The sequence below is a fragment of the Penaeus chinensis genome, chromosome 14, assembly GCF_019202785.1.
Source record: "Penaeus chinensis breed Huanghai No. 1 chromosome 14, ASM1920278v2, whole genome shotgun sequence".
Taxonomy (NCBI): domain Eukaryota; kingdom Metazoa; phylum Arthropoda; class Malacostraca; order Decapoda; family Penaeidae; genus Penaeus; species Penaeus chinensis.
The window spans coordinates 15,958,566-15,968,565 of NC_061832.1; the positions used below are offsets into that span (position 1 = coordinate 15,958,566).

General features: G+C 37.9%; 2 protein-coding genes across 2 annotated transcripts in view; one reads left to right on the plus strand and one right to left on the minus strand.

The window, feature by feature from the left end:
- Window positions 1–299: 299 nt before the first annotated feature.
- LOC125032294 (torsin-2A-like) lies at window positions 300–6,268 on the minus strand. Its single transcript, XM_047623385.1, has 2 exons — window positions 6,206–6,268; window positions 300–2,777 (listed from the first exon to the last, which is right to left on the minus strand). Exon 2 carries the CDS (start codon window positions 2,772–2,774, stop codon window positions 1,170–1,172), a length of 1,605 nt encoding a protein of 534 aa, XP_047479341.1. The 5' UTR covers window positions 2,775–2,777; window positions 6,206–6,268; the 3' UTR covers window positions 300–1,169.
- Window positions 6,269–6,725: 457 nt separating this feature from the next.
- Window positions 6,726–10,000, plus strand: part of LOC125032520 (3-ketodihydrosphingosine reductase-like) — an 11,980-nt gene continuing 8,705 nt past the window's right edge. The window contains exons 1-4 of the mRNA XM_047623691.1: window positions 6,726–6,803; window positions 8,893–9,023; window positions 9,461–9,632; window positions 9,958–10,000. The exon at window positions 9,958–10,000 is cut by the window's right edge and continues 100 nt beyond it. Of these exons, the coding sequence (XP_047479647.1) occupies window positions 8,907–9,023; window positions 9,461–9,632; window positions 9,958–10,000 (332 nt within the window). The 5' untranslated portion in view covers window positions 6,726–6,803; window positions 8,893–8,906. The remainder of the gene's footprint in view (window positions 6,804–8,892; window positions 9,024–9,460; window positions 9,633–9,957) is intronic.

A 10,000-nucleotide genomic window follows, 5' to 3' on the forward strand; every position in this document is an offset into this window, starting at 1 on the left:
AGGTCCAAGGTAGGGGTGATTCCCTGCAGTGGGTCCTTGGTCTCCATCTCCTAAGACCCCCTAGCAATGAACAGGAGATTTGGGGGTTTAATAAAAATCAGAAAATGAAATGGACACAATTTGTATGACATATCCTCAACCTGTGCTAGGAATAGCTGGGGTCCTAATCACTCATGGCACCAGAGAGCCTTGAAAGAAACAAACTAAATCAGTACTTGGTGCCTTAGCTCACTGAGTCATCGGGCACACACAGGTTGAATCTGAATACAGTAAAGGAGGATGCCTACTAATAAAATACATTTTTAAAATTTCCATTTATTACATATATAAAATATTGAACATCCTAAATTTCAGTATGGAGGCAAATCACTTAACCCTCTAAAAAGCATGAACATTTATTCTCCACTATAAAAATACAATGCTTAAAATCTGACAAACAGAAATTTACAATGACAATACACATTACTTACAGATAAAAGTTATCACAGCTTAAGTTAGTAACTATTTATTGGTGAAATTAAAAAAAAATATCTTGTCCATTTACACTATCAATAGCACCTTTCCTTCATTGTCTTCCGAACAAAGGAAATTCAAAGCCCTGCAGTGGGAAATGTCTCCCAAACCCAGTGGCCTAACTCTATAAGCACAATGAAAATGCATAACACTCACAAGGCAAGATTACTTCTTTCAGTTTTACATTTTACAGTTTTGATTTAGTATTTTTCCTGATGTAATTGTATAGGTGGAACATCAATTTTTTCACCTTGACTTCTGAAATTCTTAGTTTATATTTGTACGTCTTACAAACTGTCTTAAAGCTGATTCCTGTCCAGCACATAAAACCTTATAAATGCAATTTTATAGCAGTGGCTGTGAGAACAGCATGAGATGCTCAAAAATATATGACAAGGGTAACTGAAACAAACTCACATCACATACTATTTTTCAACTAAGATTACAATGACCATATGTTCTAAGACATTCCTTCAAATGAATCTTTGAGTAATGTCCCACAAAATAATATCATAGTTGATGCATCTCCACATTTCTTTTCATATTACACACATTCTCACATTTGTTTTGACAGCGAAACCACAATGATTAAAAAAAAAGGACATAAATGCATAACTGAACCGAAATATATTATCTATAAAATAAAGATTCCACTTTTACCTTACTTCTGTCAATAGTAACCTAAGCAGAGGTTGGACACGTTTGCACCCTGTGGCAGAGAGCAGTGGCTGTCCGGCTGGAATGAAATTAATTTGCTTTACCACGTCTTCCACAACTGAAGACTGCTTGCTTGCCAAACTATTTCTGTATTTTTCCTCTATATTTTCTTGTATCTTGTCAAGTTCTTGCAAAACACACTGCTGTACTTGCAATTTCTCTAGGGGCATAAAAGGTACAACCACAAGCCTCCTGAAATCCTCATACAGGTTTCTAGACGTAACAATATCCCGGGTCACTTCCGTAAAATCTTTGAGTTGGAGATCTTCCCTGCCCTTCCCCTCGACACGAAGCTTCAGGTACTTTCTGTTGATTTCCCGGCTTCCTTCTGTGCCTGTTATAATTACAATGATTCTTCCTGTGGGTTTGTCCTTAGAAGGTTTTTTGAACTCCTTGACCAACGTCTGGAGAACATTGATGGAGATGTCGTTGTCTTCATCCCAGCCATCGATGATAATCAACCTCGGGCCACAAGAGTCAAGCTTTTTTAATAAACTGGTGACGTGTTTTTGCAGATTATTTGAATTAAACATTAAAATTGATGGAATGAAAGTGCGTACCTGAGAGGGGTCTGGGAACAGGTTCTTTATAATGTTTATAGTGTGTGTTTTGCCACTTCCAGACCAACCAACCATCCACATTATCAGTGGTTCTGAGGAGTCATCTTCCTGGAGCTTTTGTAGTGAATCTAAAAGCACATTGTTGGCAATGTCCTGGCCAATTACCTGTGATGTGAGGTCTTCCCTTAATGCATCCAGTGGTATTTTCAAACCCTGTCTTTGTTCACACACCGACTTTTGGTGAAGTATGAAAGTAGACATAATAACAATTCCTAAAACGACCAAAAATACAATAATGGCGCACCAGAAGAAAAGTTTACCAATTCTCATTAGTAATGAGCATAATAGGGAGGAACTTTTAGGAGCTGGGGGCTTGCTAACATCTGAGTTCTCCCCAACAGGCACTGCATTTCTCCTTCTCAGACAACTTTCAACCCTAGAAACTGGAGCCATTAAGTCAAATCTGTCCCTATGTTCAAAAACCCCACTATAATTGTTCCTATTTTCATAAGATCCACTGTGATTATCTCTATCCTCATAAGAATCATTGTAATGATCTCTCTGCTCATAAGAAGCATTATAGTTATCTCTCTGCTCATAAATACCACTATAACTATTGCTGAAGTAACTATCTTCCACATTTTCTAAATCAGAAAAAAGAGAAAGGCTAATATTGTGGTTCTTTTTTTCCGTTACACACTTTTCCAAGGAAATGTGCTCATCCTCTGGCACAGCAGGGAATCTCCGATCACCAAAAAATGTGCCAATGGTTTTCCTTCTGTACAAAGTTCTGGTGTCTTCTGAAGATGCTCTCTCTGTGCGTTCGGGGCGAGTGAAAATTGCCGTGAGGCTGCGTCCAGGCGACTTCGGTTTTCGCCGGGTTGAATAGGGGGATGAGGACAAACACCATTCCTCCGGCTGCTCTGAGTGGGATCTGGTGAGCTTCGACCTCCTGGTGCCTCTTGGGGTGCAAGGCTCCTCCATCTCCTATAAAAATGAATACAAATAATAATTCACAGAAAAATGAAAGAATCCTGACTTTTGTTGCTCACTCTTGTAGTTACTCATAGACGACTTAGTGCTTAGTCACCAAGTCAGTTACCAATTCTACCCATCCAACTGGTTTTCTTTGATTTTTGGAAATACTGCTAATATTAGTGTTCAGTGGTGTCTCTTCCACAGGAGCTGTTGTGTTGCAGTCCCTCCAGGCACTCACTGCCAGGTGTATGCCTCCCTCAACCTCACACTAAAATAATGTGGAACTAACAAATATTTCCACAAAAAAGTCTTTCAATATATATATGACTATATTTTTAAATTTTTAATTAAAACAAGACAAAAATAGAAGTTTTATGCTATACAACAGTGTAGGATTCAGATTCATTAGTGCTACATGTCTGGTATCAAAGTGCTGCATTCAGCCCAGACCCAGTCACTGTCAGTCCCATGTTCTGTTTAAGCTGAAGGAGAGATTTTTATTAATGATTAATGATCTCTTTTCTTAATTACTTTTCTTTCAGTTCAGAAAGAGAGAAGGAGAAGGGGACAGAGAGGGAGAGGAAGCATGAATGAGCTATGAAGAAAGGAAGAAAAAACAAGTGAGGGAGGGAGCAATGGGGAAGAAATGAATGTGGGAAGAAGTAAAGTAAGGAGGGAGAAGGAAGGAATGAGGGAGTGAGGGAGAGGGAAGGAGTTGATGGAGTGAGGGAGAGGGAAGGAGTTGATGGAGTGAGGGAGAGGGAAGGAGTTGATGGAGTGAGGGAGAAGAAAAGAATGAGGGAGTGATGAAAAAGGAAAGAATGAGGGAGTGAGGGAGAGGGAAGGAGTTGAGGGAGTGAGGAAGAAGGAAAGAATGAGGGAGTGAGAGAGAGGAAGGAATAAGAGAGACAGAGAGAGAGAGGAAGGAATAAGAGAGACAGAGAGAGAGAGGAAGGAATAAGAGAGACAGAGAGAGAGAGGAAGGAATAAGAGAGACAGAGAGAGAGAGGAAGGAATAAGAGAGACAGAGAGAGAGAGGAAGGAATAAGAGAGACAGAGAGAGAGAGGAAGGAATAAGAGAGACAGAGAGAGAGAGGAAGGAATAAGAGAGACAGAGAGAGAGAGGAAGGAATAAGAGAGACAGAGAGAGAGAGGAAGGAATAAGAGAGACAGAGAGAGAGAGGAAGGAATAAGAGAGACAGAGAGAGAGAGGAAGGAATAAGAGAGACAGAGAGAGAGAGGAAGGAATAAGAGAGACAGAGAGAGAGAGGAAGGAATAAGAGAGACAGAGAGAGAGAGGAAGGAATAAGAGAGACAGAGAGAGAGAGGAAGGAATAAGAGAGACAGAGAGAGAGAGGAAGGAATAAGAGAGAGAGAGAGAGAGAGAGAGAGAGAGAGAGAGAGAGAGAGAGAGAGAGAGAGAGAGAGAGAGAGAGAGAGAGAGAGAGAGATTCAGTGTTTATCCTTTCTCTATGCTATCTCAACCAAGGAGGAAGATGTGACAGTTAGTTCCCATAAAAGATGAGACTGAACAAAATACAGCTTCCAAATATAAGAAAACTTAGAATAAATATGTGTTTTAATATCATGAAGTATTACTGTATACTATAATAAATCCTAACAGAAGAACGGGTCAGTGATAAACAAAAAAAAACAAAAAAAAAGATTTTTACAGAACAATACTATTAAATCAAAACCAATAACATCAATATACAGAAAACAGTAATTCCAAATCAAAATCTGTAGATCTACAAGTAAGACAGAACTTGTATACCCTAGTGATTTATTATCAGATAAGAAATCAGTCCATGCTCTATCTTGCTAGGATAGGTAGTCGCTTGGCCATTGCTGGAGCCTTAAATGTGGTCGCAGAATAAGTTACACAAAGAACAAGGTAGGTTTGGCTTTGACAGTAGTAGGAGAGGCAAGGTTTAGGGTAGGTCAGGCTTAATCATGTTAAGTTTTAAATGATGTAAGGCAAGACAATACATGAAGAGGTAAAGGTATGGTACAGTAAGGTAAGATGGAGCAAGATATGGTTAGAGTAGTTACAGATTAACCCAATGTCTGCTGGGTTATGTACTGTCCCCTTTAGATTTTTGTGAGTTTTGTTACGTACAGATGGCTCCATATGTGCTTAGCCACCAAGAAGTCTATCAGTTGGCCCTAGTGACTGATCCTGATTTCCCCATTCCTTGACTTTGCAAGAAAATGTGTTTTTCTTTCCAATACTATTAATATTGACATTGTTATTCTTGATGATATTATGATTATAAAACGGTTTTTAAAACAATATCATCAAAGACAATAAAACAAGAAAAATCAAGGAAAACGGTAAACAGGAGAGACAGGTAAGACTACTAGCTGACTCCTTGGTGACTAAACACTTGTAGGGCCATCTATGGGTAAAGACAATAGATAACCTTTTATTACAGAGGGTATTGCATTATGGTCTTGCCACCCGAGCTAACTGAGTCAAGGGTAAGACCATGACTAAGGTTACAGAAGTTGACATCTACAATCAGGTTATCAATAAATCTAAGTAAGAAAAGTTAAGCCTTGCTTAACATTTCCTCGGGAAACGGCCTCTAAATCTAGAAATTAGAAATTATGAGGCAAGACGAAAAATACTTCTTGACAGCCATATCAAGCACCAGAGTTGGTCCCGAATCGAAGTGGATGTAAGGGGACACTTCTGCCTACTAAGCCACATTAGATACAGCGAGGTGAACTTCGCGACCAAGTTATTAGACGCACAAGTGTTACAGAGCCCGAAATGGAAAAAAAACAAAAAAACTAATTAAACGGAAAAAAAAAATGATTAAACCTCTCGCTTTCTCAGGCTTTTCTCGAAAGGTCACTACTAGAGTCTCAACTCCCCCACCCCCCACCCACCTCTCACCCCTTGCCCTTTGCCAGAGTGCCGAAGGTGTGGAGGAGGATCACAGGACACGGCTAATGACAGTTAAAATACTACACAAGATTAATTTATGCTTCACCGTCTATGTCAATCACGGAAAGGGAAAGCTTTTACGTCTCTGAAGTGAATTTACTAAACTTTTGATATTAGTGGACGGTATAAGGCCCTGTACGCGATTTATTTCTAAAATATCCGACTACTAAAAAGACGATGAAACTAAATACTACCTCCAAAATAAAATCTAAATAAAAATAACAGTGAGACGGTGAGAAAATCGTTAAATAAATCCGAGAAATATGAGAAGAATTGCATTACTTTCAACACTCAAAAACTACCACCTGTTTATATACGTGGAATTTGCAACACCCACCTACATTCAGTGCAAATTCATAAATATCTAATCAAATCAAATCCATTCTTCACCACAAACCAACAGCAATCAACACAGATGAAGATAAGAACGTAAATAAAAGCAATTAGTCTACTAATCACAAATAATAAGACGAAAATTGATTACCTATTTCGTGCGACGACCTTCCTCCGGCCGCGCTGTGGGGGTGACTAATGCCTTTATTATTATTATTATTTTTATTTTCTTGATGTCCTTTGTTTCATTCTTGTGTATTTTCTTATGTGGTATTTTTTTGTTTTTTTTGTATATGTTGCCTATCAGTTGTATTTTGTGTTTGTATATTTCTTGGTGATAGTGTGAATGTTTTATTTGTTTTGTGTGTGTGTTTGTGAAAATGGTATTTATGTTTCTTTTATATATTCCTTTTAATTGGTGGAAGTACTAACATATTAACTAGTATTTTAAGCATTATTCCTATATGTATTTGCCTTGTACTTTATTCAAATAATTTGAAAAGATAACGCGGCAAAGGAGCATTACTATAAATCCTTGCACTTTTTTTTTGCAATTCATAACTACACAATATATTGTAAAAAACACCAGTACCTCTAATAGATGTAAATGTGACTACCTACGGTATAAATCAAACCCACTTTACCAACTGAAACATTTATACTTTCCATCCCTGTAATTCTTTTGACAGCGGCCCGACACACCTTGGAATTTATTGTCATTTTTAAGTTATTTCAGCTCAATTTTTAAGGTAATTGGCTTAGTTTAGGTCTCCTTTGCGTTAATTTCGAGTTTTGAGAGAGTACAGCTACTAACTGAAGGCAATAGCAGCGGGAATCACGAAGGAGTTAGGGATATACAGAGCTTAAAAAGAGCTTGCCTTAAAGATTGACGAATTAGCTGTTAATTAGCGTCGATATGTTATTTAATATTCGCGTTTCAGATTTATTTAAACTGCTCTCAATTCATCGTCAGTGTCAGGTCTTTTAATTTGTTATTATTGTTTTTTTTTCCTGAAACAACGAGAGTCAAACTTACTGGTGACTCAGGAATTTCAGTGTTGTTATCTTTCGTGTTTTTGTTTTGTTTGTCGTTGGCTAAAATTTTATTAGAACAGCAAAGGACTGTAGAATAAGGCCGTGTGGGGGCAATGCTGTCTCTCTCTGCCCCACACACTGAAAGAATGACGAATTTAAACCATATGTATCTTATTCTATCTATAGTAGAAGTTAGGGGGCTGGTTCCTTGGCTGTTGATAAATGACAAGGAAGGACTAATGCTTCGGTAATTGATCAGAATACTTTCGCACGACCGACCTTGAAGTATCAGTGGATTCCTCTCTCCCTCTACTACCCATATACGTAGGACATTTGCTGCAGATCACCCCCCCCCCCTAAAAAAGAAAAACACATTCATGGTCCTTTTGGCATGGGAGACTATGAAAAGTATCGGGAAAATTGCAGGGTAAAATATGAATAATGCACATGAAATACATCACTTTAAAAGTAATATACTCAGAATAAGTCGCTGTATTGTCTAATGCAGGGGTATGTGCTACCTGTGACACCCCCACTACCCAGACTCCCATAATGGAAGAATGATGACCCTCCACATATTCCCAGCAGGATAGAATACACTGGGTGCTCACTGGAGGAGTACCCAGTGCCAGCTCTGTCCTACGCACTATCCTGCTGTACACGTGCAGTGGAATTTTTGCTGTCCACGGCAGGGGTTAGGGGATAGCAGCCCCAATGGGAATCCCTGTATTTGATTATATATTAACCATTTATCTATATTATTCAAATTTTACCGCAAAATTGATGCCAATTTCCCTGGCCCCTGTTATCGGGGTCAAGATTTTATGTATTAGAGGTGTTTCTGTGGCATAATTCATATATATTTGAGTAGTAGAGAGTAACTATTGATACCAATATTGTCATGATCATTCATGCAAAAGTGGTCTGAATTTTTAACTAAGCTTAACCCATTTACAACAGTGGATATCATGAGGAAAATGTTAGGCTACTCATGAAGAGTGATGTCCTATCATGTGGTCATTAAAGAGAAACAGCCTGTCAAATAGAAACTTAACCCAGTGTGCGCAGGCTTTTTTGGCGGCTGTGTGGCCCACCAAACGGTTATATTAATAATGGACAAATCTGTAGGGATGCCATCTGCAGCATTGGCACTACGTCACCATGGCATCATAGTAGATGCCATCCACGAACAAAGGGCTAAAACCTCAATCATGTATGCCACAGCCAAGATCTTGGGATTGGAGTAAATTTATGTTTCCCAAGCTGATAATTTTACACACAAGCAACTAACTGTGCAATATCCCCAGTGTGTAGCATGGTATAGCACCTGGAATTCCTGTTCTGAGTGCATTAATGTTGCCAGAATTTAAGTATCTATCTGGAAATCTTTGGATAATGATAGTTACCTAAGTTGTTATTGATAAGAAGCTTATGTTAGCTATGGTGCTCTGGCAAATACAGGCAGCCCTAGACTGCATCTATTCTAACAGATAGTATTAGTTCCTAAGACAGATGTTTTTTTTTTTCTATTTTATTTGACTCCCGCTTCAAAGACAGGTCTGCACAACCAAATATATTAGTATTAGCGACATGCAGCTTGTGTAATGAGTTGCCATATTTAGATTGAATAGATTTTTTTGAATGTTTGTTGAGATAGTAATAGAATATGTAAGGAATACCCAGATCCAGAATTTAATTGCTCAGGGACTCTTATTGCCTTGCAAAAGACGGCACATTTTGTATGCATGTCTGATTTTCAATAATTTTAATCTTTTAACTGATCTTTTTTTTCTCTTATTTTAGGTATATTGAACATAATGGAGCTCTGCTGTATATTGGAGTACCTGCTGGTCCCTATTGCTCTAGGAATATTAATAGCAGTTGTCAATTTTTTCACTACAAAGGAGAGAAACCTAAATGGCAAGCATGTGTTGGTAAGTATTTTTGTGAAGGATGCTGAGGGTTATTTGAGTTGATGGTTATTGGATGTTGTTTAAAGAGTGTGTAGCTGTCTTAATAAGGACCCATAGTTAATTAGGTAATCTTCATTTAAAAAAAAAAATCATATATTGTGGTGTTTCATAATGAGTTTGTGTCTGAATAATATAATGAGATATAGCCAGCATATAATCTTTAATTGTTCATAATTATTTTGATATCCTGAAACAAAAAGCCAGTAGTGGCAGATACTTTGTGACTTATAATTCTTTCCATTTACATAATTCACCAACACCCTAATTGTAGATTGTAATGTGTTGTAATAATAATAATATTTCTCATGAAATATTCCTCTGACCATGAAGGGATATGTTTTGCAGGAAGGAATAGTCTGCTTATTAGAACTGATATTGATACCATGAATTTTTGGCAGATAACTGGAGGCTCAAGTGGCATTGGTCTGAGTGTTGCGCACGATGTTGCTCGGAGAGGAGCCAGCGTCACCCTAGTTGCAAGAAATCTGTCCAATTTGGAAAAGGCTTTGGAGGAAGTGAGAAGCACAGCGTCCAGAGCAGGTGCTGGTGGCAAAGTGCAGATCTTTTCAGGTAAGCCGGATGGGGTTGTTGTTAAGCCCCCCACAGTAGGGGAAGAGTTACGATGTGTATCTAGTGGACAGCTAGCTTTTTTTTCTTTTGTACTTTTAAAATATGTAGCAAATAATATGTTTAGAGAGCAGATATATGTAATTGATAAAGCCATATATAAATAACTGAATTTTTTATTAAAATGTGACATGTATAATCTGTAGAATAGATACATAGAGATATATTTGGATAGGTGTATATATGTATATATATTATTTATCACAAAATGCCCTTGTAATTTTGTATTTATAAAAATAGTGATAGTTACTACATACAATTGTCACAGCTGACATCTCTGGAAACCATGAGCAAATAGTGTCCCTAGTCAA

What these genes read in the sequence shown, in the direction of transcription:
- LOC125032294 (XM_047623385.1), bottom strand. Translation starts at nt 2,774, where the DNA reads ATGGAGGAGCCTTGCACCCCAAGAGGCACCAGGAGGTCGAAGCTCACC.